The 12,113-nt window shown below is 43.6% G+C and overlaps 2 protein-coding genes across 4 annotated transcripts in view; both read right to left on the bottom strand.

Moving 5' to 3' along the window:
• Positions 1 to 3,608, bottom strand: part of TFB2M (transcription factor B2, mitochondrial) — a 28,865-nt gene extending 25,257 nt beyond the window's left edge. The window contains exons 1-2 of the mRNA XM_056567175.1: positions 3,477 to 3,608; positions 2,403 to 2,771 (exon numbers count right to left, since the gene is read on the bottom strand). The gene's annotated coding sequence lies outside the window, so the exon portion shown is untranslated. The remainder of the gene's footprint in view (positions 1 to 2,402; positions 2,772 to 3,476) is intronic.
• A 3,621-nt stretch (positions 3,609 to 7,229) lies between these two features.
• The window catches only part of LOC130362530 (protein Mis18-alpha-like), a 31,111-nt gene continuing 26,227 nt past the window's right edge, over positions 7,230 to 12,113 (bottom strand). The window contains exons 4-5 of one of the 3 annotated variants that reach the window (XM_056567170.1): positions 11,735 to 11,840; positions 7,230 to 7,890 (exon numbers count right to left, since the gene is read on the bottom strand). In XM_056567170.1, coding sequence (XP_056423145.1) covers positions 7,795 to 7,890; positions 11,735 to 11,840 — 202 coding nt within the window. In that variant the 3' untranslated portion in view covers positions 7,230 to 7,794. Of the gene's footprint in view, positions 7,891 to 10,800; positions 11,841 to 12,113 lie in introns of those variants that run through there. The other 2 variants (XM_056567172.1, XM_056567171.1) reach the window with 2 other exon arrangements.

Raw genomic sequence — 12,113 nt, 5'->3', positions numbered from 1 at the left:
ATACCAGATCATGTGCATTCCGATGCAGATTAGCTACTGTAAATTTGTGGGAAAAATGCCATAAAAAAGGTGAACGGGAAAGATTTACAAAAAGCAATCTGATCCTCTTTCTGAGCTGCATCGCAACGTCTGGACCTCAGGGCCCTATGTGTCATACTCCCGCTCAGCTAGTCACTCTTTTTTTTTATTTTATTTTTTTATTATATACTATGGGCATTGTTCTGGAAAAAAAAAAAAAAACTACCGCCAGTTAACCCCTTTCTTTAAAGGGGTACTCTGGTGAAAACCTTTTTTCTTTTAAATCAACTGGTGCCAGAAAGTTAAACATATTTGTAAATTACTTCTATTAAAAAAATCTTAATCCTTCCAGTACTTAGCTGCTGAGGAAATTCCTTTCTTTTTGGAACACTGATGACATCACGAGCACAGTGCTCTCTGCTGACATCTCTGTCCATTTTAGCAACCATGCATAGCAGATATATGCTAAGGGCAGCATGGTGGCTCAGTGGTTAGCACTGCTGCCTTGCAGTGCTGGGGCCTTGGGTTCAAATCCCACTAAGGACAACAATAAATAAAGAGTTATTATCATAATGACGTCAGCAAAGAGACTGTGTTTGTGATGTCATCAGAGAGAATTCCAAAAAGAAAATAATTTCCTCTGTAGTATTCAGCAGCTAATAAGTACAGGAAGGATTAAGATTTTTTAATAGAAGTAATTTACAAATCTGTTTAACTTTCTGGCACCAGCTGATTTAAAAGAAAAAAGGTTTTCACCGGAGTACCCCTTTAACCTTTCTAATAGATATCATGGCGTTTTAAAAAGACGACTAAGGGTCCCCATACCGTACTGAGCATAATCATGTCCAGCTGCAGCATCATCTTTGTTCCAGCTGCAGCACAGACATGGACAAAGTCTAGGAAGTGAAGGCGGGACTAGGACTCCTCTGTGCTCTCTACTGTCCTGTCTATTAGACTTGTGCCTGAAAACAGGGAAGGGGTTACAGAGCTGCCTGCAGTGACTGGATGAAAAGACTCAGGGAGGAAGTGAAAGCATGGTGAGTGAAGGCGGGCTCAGTGCTTAACTTTGACACGCCCATTCCTAACTAGTGGATGTCAGAATGAGTGAGCAGCAGAACAGAGGGATTTGTGAGCCAAATACAGACACTAGACACATTAAAAAGACGTAAAGAATCTGCATGACCTAGTGAGTGACATCTAAGCATTATTTTTTTGGGTGACATGACACTTTAGGCCTTTTATATTATTCAATGCCTAGCTTTTCTGTGTTGTCATTTACTTAGATCATTGTAAAATGCATGTCCGCTTTATACACAGGAGATCTGCAGCCAACCAATAAGGATTTTAGTGGCACTTGATACCAGTGATCAGCTGACAAACAAGTGACTACTTATTCATCAGTTCATCTTGTAATCATTTTATTCGGTCAGGATCTTTTGCCAGGATCCCTATGACCTCCCCCAATAACACTAGAAGCCATATAGCCTGATGTAGAGATTCAGAGCCGGACACAGTGGTGGGCGACAAGTCAGAGCAGCTTTAATGGTTGGAGACCACTAGTGTTGCTTGCGAATATTCGCAATGCGAATTTTATTCGCGAATATCGCATATTCATGAATACAGCACTATATATTCGTAATTACGAATATTTTTTATTTTTTTTTTCACAGTGATCATTCCTCTCTGCTTCCAGCTTGTGTGGTATAAAGAAGGCTCTAATACTACTGTGTGAGACTGGCGTGTGAATTTTCACGTATGCTAATTTTGTATATGCTAATTTCCGCGTATGCGAAAATAAAACGTGAATATTACGAATATGCGAAGTTAGCGAATATATGACGAATATTCATCCATATATTCGCCAAATATCGCGCATTCGAATATGGCCTATGCCGCTCAACACTAGAGACCACTTACCTTAGTCCTACAGGAAGGGTTTATTACCAGGTTCTCTTCGCAAACGAAGCGGGGAAAAAAAAAAAAAAAAAATAAAAGAGTGCGCTGTGGATTCTCCATCCGTCCCAATTTAAGCCTATTTAGGGTCTATTCACACGTACAGTATTCTGCGCAGATGTGAAGCTGTGTTCAGTCATTTAGTTTACCTTGGAATCTGCAGAATACTGTAGGTGTGAACAGACCCTTATGGAGGAAAATGTGCAGCCTGGACTGACGCCATGCAGATAGACACTCGGCACTTTGCACTTGTTTCTGCAGTTTAGAGGAGGTTTGTTACACTTGCATCTTTACACCCCATGTGACCATATCCTTATGGGTGACCTTTTGGGGGTGCTGTGCCCCTGTCAGCCTTAGCTCTGGTGCTAAACATTACCTCAGCTGTATATCGTGCATGTGGCGATATTTCCGGGTCACGTACCCGCTCTTACCTAATACCCATGGAGGAGCGGGGAGCCCGGAGGCGGCTCAGGGATCACATGCGGATGACCTTGTCCCGGGAGCCGCGGACAGCAGCATGGTGGTGATAGAGGAGACAGGCCGGAGCGCCCTCTTCCGGGGCGTGTGCGTGTCACCGAGGGGCGGAGCTCCTGTGCTGCTGTGTAACTCCTAACATGCCAGTTCTGCTGCACAGTTCCCATCAGCGAGTAAAAGACGTCATGTGATCGGTCCAGTGTGAACTGCTTGGATTGCTCTTTCCCTCACACAGATATCAGAGGTGTCCAGCAGATGACAGGCGGCAGTGTTATAGCTGCTGGCTGCAGCCTGTGTCATTACATCCTTTGTCTATGGATGGAAAGCTGAACAGAAGCCATGTTAGGAATACGTTCACACGTACAAGATCTGCTGCATTGTTTCCCAACCGGGGTACCTCTGGCTGTTGCAAAACTACACCTCCCAGCATGCCCGGACAGCCAAAGGCTGTCCGGGCATGCTGGGAGGTGTAGTTTTGCAACAGCCGGAGGCACCTCGGTTGGGAAACACAGTTAATGGGTAGCAAAATGAGTTGTACAATATGCAACAGATCCTGTACATCTTAATGTAGCCTAAGGGTAGGTTCATGTAACGGATCCGCAGCGTATTTTGCTCAGCGGATCCGCCGGTGACCCTAGTGTACCTCCAGCTGTTCCCAACCGCTGTGTGCTGCTCACAGCGGCAATGCGAACAGCCACACAGGGACCTGCAAGTAGCTGCACGCACTCATAGTGTACTCCGAGCGCCCGAGATGTATAAGGACACTGTGCATGCCCGCTTATCATGTGTGGCTGCTCATAGCGGCAATGCAGCTACGAAAAGCACACAGGGGTTGGGAACAGCTGGAGGCACACCGAAGAATCGGGTCACCGGCAGATCCGCAGTGACCCTACCCTAAGGGTGTATTCACATGGGAGCACATCTGCAGTGTATTTGACACCACAGATGCCCTGTTGGCACACGCAGTCATGAGCGGACACATACATCGCTATATTCTAATATTAAGAAAAAAAAACGTAACCTGCACTCACAAGGCTTAGGCCAGACGACTCCACTTAACATCCTCATGGAGACCCGGTTCCAGACTTCCTGCAGGGCGCAGAGAGGTGACTGGCGGCGGTTTCATGCTGTATCCGCTTCTTCCGGCCTCCATCGCTTTTCTTTATGCTGAAATATTGCAGTGACTCAAGTTTATTTCTGGTTCCCAGAACCACAGACCCAGGACCTAAGTCTCCCAAAGTGACTAAACTACAAGGGCTGAGAAATCCTAGTATGGGTAGTAGTAGTGTCACTGTAACTGTCCTTTTGAGTGTGAACACCAAGCTATGGCAGCAGGGAGCTCACTCTGCGCATAGGAAAGGACCTGTACAGGTTATCCAGCATAAGGTGATTTTAGTACGTACCTGGCAGACAGTAATGGACATGCTTAGGAAGGATCTGCACTTGTCTTGGGGCTAAATGGCTATGTTGGGAGATTACCATAATACTGTGGCTAGCTTTTTGTGAACTTGCATTTCCTGTTTGACTTTTCTTTTTTTGACTACAAATCCCACAATTCCATTTTCCTCCGTCCAACACATCAGCCACCCCACCCATTGAAACATAAATGAGCTGCATTCATTCAAATCACTGTGGATTTCACTGTGGTGCCTACAGCTGTTGCAGATTTATCTCAGACAGGCTCCCTGTCATCAGCTGACTAGTGAGTCAAGTCTTGGCCGCATTGCAAGCTGGGAAAAATCTGAGACAACAGTGGCCAGATGACTGGGTCAGACCATCTCCAAATACCGGGTCTTGTGGGATGTTGTATGGGCATGCATTATAAACTACACTATCTTTACAGCCCCTGTAGCATAGTCAAATAAAAAGAAAATCCTGGAATACCCCTTTAACTCCTTAAGGACGTACCTGTATGTCCGGTATTTAAAACGAGGCGACGCTGTGACCCCGCATCACACCGGGTCAGTCCCGGCAGCAAATGATAACCCTGGGCTAATAGCGTGCAGTACCAATCGTTGTGCCGCGTGCTATTAACCCTTCAGACGCGGCGATCAAAGTTGATTGCCGCGTCTAAAATGAAAGTAAAAGCTTCACGGCAGCTCAGTCGGGCTGATCATACTATCGCGATAAAATCGAGATATCCCAATCAGCTAGGACGCGAGCGGAGGCCCCCTTACCTTGCTCTGTTGTGTCTGATCGGTGTTTGATTGCTCCAAGCCTGAGCTACAGGCTTGAGCAATCGAGCCCCTAGAACGCTGATCCATGCAAAGCTATGGCTTTGCAGGGATCAGGGTAAAAGATCAGTGTGTGCAGTGCTATAGCCCCCTATGGGAGCTGTAACACTGCAAAAAAACTTCCTTAATAAAAGTTTGAATCACCCCCCTTTTCACATAAAAAAAAACCTGTAAAAATAAAAAAAGTGTAAAAAAAAAAAGTTGAATTGGTCGCACAAAAAATAAGCCATCATATGGAATTTTATGTGCAAAATTGAAAGTGTTAAGATTTTTTATAAGGTGATGAGGAAAAAATGAAAATGCAAAAACGGAAAAACCCTGCGTCCTTAAGGGGTTAAGTTCCATTACTGTGAGATATAACTACTTTATAGGGGAACAAACTCCATACTGTGGGGATATTCCTACTTAATGGGGGGGGGGGGGGACATACTAATTACCCACTTTTACTGTTCCGGGCACCAATGGAGGGAGGCATGGGAAGATTGTGTTGGGGAGGGCATGGGGAGATTGTGTTGGGGAGGGCATGGGGAGATTGTGTAGGGGAGGGCACTGGAAAAATGCAGAGACTAAGGCTAGGTTCACATTGCGGTTGGACTGAGATATTCGGAACCGGAAATTGTGTGACGAACGGACCCTGAACAGGACAGATGTGAATGGCAGTGTGAAAGTAGCCTAAGCTGTTTGTCCTGCAGATTTATTTATCAATGATATAGAGGATGGTATTAACAGCTCTGTTTCTATCTTTGCAGATGACACCAAGCTTTGTAGCACGGTACAGTCTATAGAGGATGTGCATAGGTTACAAGATGACTTGGATAGACTAAGTGTCTGGGCATCCACTTGGCAAATGAGGTTCAATGTGGATAAATGTAAAGTTATGCATCTGGGTACTAATAACCTGCATGCATCGTATGTCTTAGGGGGGATTAAACTGGCAGAGTCACTGGAAGAGAAGGATCTGGGTGTACTTGTAGATCACAGACTACAGAATAGCATGCAATGTCAGGCTGCTGCTTCCAAGGCCGGCAGGATATTGTCATGTATCAAAAGAGGCATGGACTCAAGGGACAGGGACATAATACTCCCCCTTTATAAATCATTGGTACGGCCTTACCTGGAATATGCTGTTCAGTTTTGGGCACCTGTCCATAAAAGGGACACTGCGGAGTTGGAAAGGGTGCAGAGACGTGCGACTAAACTAATATGGGGCATGGAACATCTTAGCTATGAGGAGCGATTAAAGGAGTTACAATTGTTTAGTCTTGAGAAGAGACGTTTAAGGGGGGATATGATAAACGTATATAAGTATATAAATGGCCCATACAAAAAATATGGAGAAAAACTGTTCCAGGTTAAACCCCCCCCCCAAAGGACGAGGGGGCACTCCCTCCGTCTGGAGAAGAAAAAGTTTAGTCTAAAGGGGCGGCACGCCTTCTTTACCGTGAGGACTGTGAATTTATGGAACGGTCTACCTCAGGAACTGGTCACAGCAGGAACAATTAACAGCTTTAAAATAGGATTAGATACATTTATGGAACAAAACAACATTAATGCTTATGAAAAAATATAAAATCCCATCCCTTCCCCAATATCGCGCCACACCCCTACCCCTTAATTCCCTGGTTGAACTTGATGGACATATGTCTTTTTTCGACCGTACTAACTATGTAACTATGCTGAAGAGATGATTTTTGGCTGAAAGAAGTAGTCATGGTGGTCTGAGCAGAAAAGGAAAAATCCTACACCAATCAGTGAAAATATCAATTGTGAGCCACATGATTTACCCACAAGTATATTTCTGCACAATGTGACTATTTTGGGGGACGTTTAGTCGGTGTCACCAAGGCGGGTGGGGACGATTGTGGGAACACTCATTCAGCACCTCAGAAGGAGCATTAGATACATCTCAGAGCAGACCGTATACATATGAAAATACCTCAAGGGACCATGTTTTTGGATGAAGATCACTCTCCCTGTCAAATGGGTCAATATGCTTCGTACATCTCCTATGCTCACTCCTGAGGGGTACACGTATAGTAAATGACATGCCACTTATTCCTTCATATGTGAAATGCGTACTCACAGGAGCGCAGTCTATATTGTGAACCGTGGTGCATATTCACATTGAAAACAATGGCCACATATTCATCCCCTGGGAACATAACCCATCACACTCACAGATGCACCTGGTGGATTTATCAGTCAATTCACACCATACTTATGAAGCCCTAGCATCACTTTCAAAAAGTGCCCATACAACAGCAACTTTCTCCCAATCTACCCCCCACACATTAGACAAGCAGCCAGTGTCAGTTCCTGTTCTATATATTCGTGTAACCTGTCCCAATTCAATATACGGTGTGTGTGATGCTAACTGGATATTCGGTTTTCTTGTTATGTTCCCCTTCGGGGATTGACATTATTGCTACCATTTTGATGCCGTCATATTGTATGCCATCTTTTACCTCAATAAAAAGAGTCTTGGTTTGACTGTTAAAAGAAAGTGGCAAGTTTGGCCAACTTCTATGTGCGTCCGGATTATATTCCATAGTATATTGTGCCATGGCCTTTAACAGACCAACTGAAGTCAGTGACTGTATGTATTCTATTTTAGGAACGTATGCATTTGGTTTGCAAAGCACCATAAAACTACTGTTTGGTCTAATAACGTGAACATAGTGTGAAACAAGACACAGTCTCTATTATGAAAACAAGTTTTAATTAACTCTGAAAGGCTTTAGAAAAATCATAAGCTGAAAACACACTGAAACTGTGATAACCAGTCATAATGGGCACCCACCCTGCAGGCTTTATTGACAGCTTTCTGGCACCAGTTGATTGAGTTGTCATGCGCAGAATGACCACAGTGGTGCAGTGTGAGACAATCAGGGTGCATCTTGTTGGGCACTTTTCCTTACAGCACTGCCTAGCTGGCTTACTTTACTCCACCAATTACTCCTCTTATTCATGTTTCCATTTCTAGACAGACAGAGAGGCGAAAAAACACATTGCATCTACAAGTCCTTTGTCATAATCACAGCAATGCTTTCTTAAAAGCAAAAAAAAAATAAAGTTAAAAAAGGTGGCAACCCTTTTAAAGCCTCTGGGTTATGCCTTACTCTCCAGCTGCCACCACTGCACTTCCGGATCTGCCCTTAAAGGGCCAGCACAAGCATTTCTGTTCCTCCTTCCTATCCCTGCTCAGCAACACCTATTTAAAAAGAAAATGTCACTAAACTTTAAATATATTGTTCCTTATCTAATATAAGACACTTTGCTATTTACTTGCTGTAAAAATTCTTAACCTTTATAGGTTTTTAATGTGATTGAAAAAACGGGCACTTGGTGGCTTTGTTCTGTTCCCTGCCACAAGTCAAAGTTTGTTAGGTCTCCTCCCAGCCTGGCAGGAGACCAAACTCAGGAAGTGCATGCGAGGCATGGCAAGGCACAGCTCTCACAGGCTTCAATGACAGCGCCTGTCGGGGAACACCCACTTTTTCCTGCCAGGAGCTCACACAATGCGAGTATGGGGAAAGGTATGATACAGAGCTCTTTAAAGCTTGTAAAAAATTTAAGGGCAGGACAGGTGTTAGGAGTATTTAGGGAATATAATCTGAGTAAAAAAAAATATGGTTTAATGACAGTTACTCTTTAACCCCTTAACGACGCAGGACGTATATTTACGTCCTGCGCCGGCTCCCGCGATATGAAGTGGGATCGCGCCGCAATCCCGCATCATATCGCGTCGGTCCCGGCGCTAATCAACGGCCGGGACCCGCGGCTAATACCACACATCGCCGATCGCGGCGATGTGCGGTATTAACCCTTTAGAAGCGGCGGTCAAAGCTGACCGCCGCTTCTAAAGTGAAACTGAAAGTATTCCGGCTGAAATCGCGGCGTTCCGAACAGCTGATCGGACACCGGGAGGGCTCTTACCTGCCTCCTCGGTGTCCGATCGACGAATGACTGCTCCGTGCCTGCGATCCAGGCAGGAGCAGTCAAGCGCCGATAATGCTGATCACAGGCGTGTTAATACACGCCTGTGATCAGGATAGGAGATCAGTGTGTGAGGTGTTATAGGTCCCTATGGGACCTATAACACTGCAAAAAAAAAAGTAAAAAAAAAGTGTTAATAAAGGTCATTTAACCCCTTCCCTAATAAAAGTTTGAATCACCCCCCTTTTCCCATAAAAAAAATAAAACTGTGTAAAAAAATAAATAAACAAACATATGTGGTATCGCCGTGTGCGTAAATGTCCGAACTATAAAAATATATAATTAATTAAGCCGTACGGTCAATGGCGTACGCGCAAAAAAATTCCAAAGTCCAAAAAAAGCGTATTTTGGTAACTTTTTATAACATTAAAAAATGAATAAAAAGTGATCAAAAAGTCCGATCAAAACAAAAATCATACCGATAAAAACTTCAGATCACGGCGCAAAAAAGGAGCCCACATACCGCCCTGTACGTGGAAAAATAAAGTTATAGGGGTCAGAAGATGACATTTTTAAACGTATACATTTTCCTGCATGTAGTTATGATTTTTTCCAGAAGTGCGACAAAATCAAACCTATATAAGTAGGGTATCATTTTAACCGTATGGACCTACAGAGTAATGATAAGGTGTAATTTTTACCAAAATATGCACTGCGTAGAAACGGAAGCCCCCAAAAGTTACAAAATGGCATTTTTTTTTCGATTTTGTCGCACAATGATTATTTTTTCCGTTTCGCCGTGCATTTTTGGGTAAAATGACTAATGTCACTGCAAAGTAGAATTGGCGACGCAAAAAATAAGCCAAAATATGGATTTTTAGGTGGAAAATTGAAAGGGTTATGATTTTTAAAAGGTAAGGAGGAAAAAACGAAAGTGCAAAAACGGAAAAACCCTGAGTCCTTAAGGGGTTAAAGGAGTACTCCAATGGAAATTTTTTTTTTTTTTTTTTTTTTTTAAATGAACTGGTGCCAGGAAGTTAAACAGATTTGTAAATGACTTCTATTTAAAAATCTTTTCAGTACTTATTAGCAGCTGTATACTACAGAGGAAATTATTTTCTTTTTGAATTTCTTTTTTGTCTTGTCCACAGTGCTCTCTGCTGACACCTCTGTCCGTGTCAGGAACTGTCCAGAGCAGCATAGGTTTGCTATGGGGATTTTCTCCTACTCTGGACAGTTCCTGATACGGGCATCAGGTGTCAGTAGAGAACTGTGGACAAGACTAAAAAAGAATTTCCTCTGTAGCATACAGCTGCTAATAGGTACTGGAAGGGTAAAGATTAACCTTATATAGAACCTTCTGTGACTATGGCTATGCCATTAGAATATTGTCACCCAAGCCCACCAATTTTGGTGGGCCACCTAATGTGTATGGTTGCCCCCTGAAAAGTTGGATCAGACATTTTAAATTAAATTTGGTTTGGTTTTAATTTTTGTTCTCAGAAGTAATAAGCCACCATCAGAGGAGTCTGGCAAAGGCTTACCTCCCTCCCTCTATTAAAGAAGTCTCATGGACAAAAATGTTTTGTAATAATGCCCGTGCTGCCTGCAAATAAAACAAACTGGACTCACCTGCCGCAGCTCCCTCGGTGTCCCAGTATCTCGCACAGCTCATCAGCAGTCTTTTTCCTGTTTTGACTTAGTCAGCGTGTTAGGGAGCCGGTCAGTTTGTCCCACCACAGCCGGCGACAGGCTGTGCAGCAGTGTGCCGCTCAACCTATCGCTGGCCCAGGCGGGACATCACTGCAGCCAGCCATTTGCCGAGAACGGCCAAACCAGGAAGAAGTCGGCGGTGGAGGGGCGGAGCGAAATACTCGGACACAGAGAAAGCGGAGGCACAAAAATTGTTTATAGTTTTATATGCAGGCAGCCCATACAGAACATTTTTTGCCCATGAGACTTTAAAAACACACACTTGGCCACAGCAAACATGCATGGGGCCTAGAGATGAGCAAACTTACAGCGATTCGATTCACCACAAACTTCTCGGCTCGGCAGTTGCTGACTTTAGCCTGCATAAATTAGTTCACTTTTCAGGTGCTCCGGTGGGCTGGAGACTCTCCTAGGACTGTATCCACCTTTTCCAGCCCACCAGAGCACCTGAAAGCTTAACTAATTTATGCAGGCTAAAGTCAGCAACTGCCGAGCCGAGAAGTTTGTGACGAATCAAATTGCTGTAAGTTCGCTCATCTCTAATGGGGCCAACAGACAGTTGTTGGCCAAAGAGTGGTTTAGCCAACATATATCTAATATATTTAATGCTGTCTGTATACTTATACAACCTAACATAGTGCAATATCAGTGCTTAAATGGGTATTTATATCTGCAGAAGTTATTCTTTAGCCACTGGATAGGGCACAACAAGCAAATCAAAGGGGCCCAAATGTTGGGACGCCCCTTTATCCAGAAAACAGGGAGAAAATGTCTTCAATATGAATGATGCGATATCTTCTGCAGATGGGAATACCTCTTTAATGTCAAGAAGGACATGTCACGCTTAAGTACTTTCTAAAATAATGGCTAGAGGGGTTCTCCCTTTTCATGACATTTAGGGTGCATTCCCACGTGGCGTATTTTGCTGCGTATTTGCTGCATATTTGGTGCTGCGTATTTTCCTACCCATTGACTTCAACAGGGAAAATAAAATACGCAGCAACAAATACGCCGTGTGGGAATGTACCCTTAACTGTAGGGAGACTGAAGTTCCAGAATTCATACCTGCCGGTGGCTCAGGCAGACAGAAAGCCTTCTTAGTTCTGTCATGTTCATCACATCAATAAACAATAAGTTAGGGTCCTATCACACGGGACGATAATTCACCAAATATCCAACATCGCCCTTTGTAATAGGGCCAGTGACCAGCTAACAAACGAGCAAATGCTTGTTCTTTGGTTCATCTGGTTGCTTTGACCCATTTACTCACATTTTTTCAACAAAACCAAGCATGTGCATTAACCTCAAAGTTTAAACTTTTTTGGTTATGTATATTCATGTGGATTGCATCAATTTTCCAACAAATAAAAGCTACATATACTAATTAAACAATATACAGTACGGACTCTGACTTGACTACACATTGCATTCCTATGGGTTCTCAGAAGATTGGAATAGCTTCTTTTCCATTTCTGTGACCTCTCTTTCGCATGCGCCAAACAGTTGTTTGCACTAAAAATTGAAGGAGAAAAAAGAAGGTGGTAAGACATCTCCATGCTGTACAATAGGGGATAATGCTGGCCATGCCAATTTCTTTATACTGGACTTCACACAAGAATGTATTTTTCATTCTGAATGCTGCAACCTCTTCATGTTGACAAATGCTCGTACTTGCAATTGTTGTATTAACAATTGGGGGGAGGGGGGGGGCAAGGTACTGCAGAGTTTCCCATTCTGGGGAACAGCAGTAGCCATTATCTGGTGAACCAATCATAAATAACTAAT

This window comes from Hyla sarda, chromosome 3, assembly GCF_029499605.1.
Source record: "Hyla sarda isolate aHylSar1 chromosome 3, aHylSar1.hap1, whole genome shotgun sequence".
Classification (NCBI taxonomy): Eukaryota; Metazoa; Chordata; class Amphibia; order Anura; family Hylidae; genus Hyla; species Hyla sarda.
Note: the sequence above shows the minus strand (reverse complement) of the source record. Positions and strands in the feature narration are given on the sequence as shown.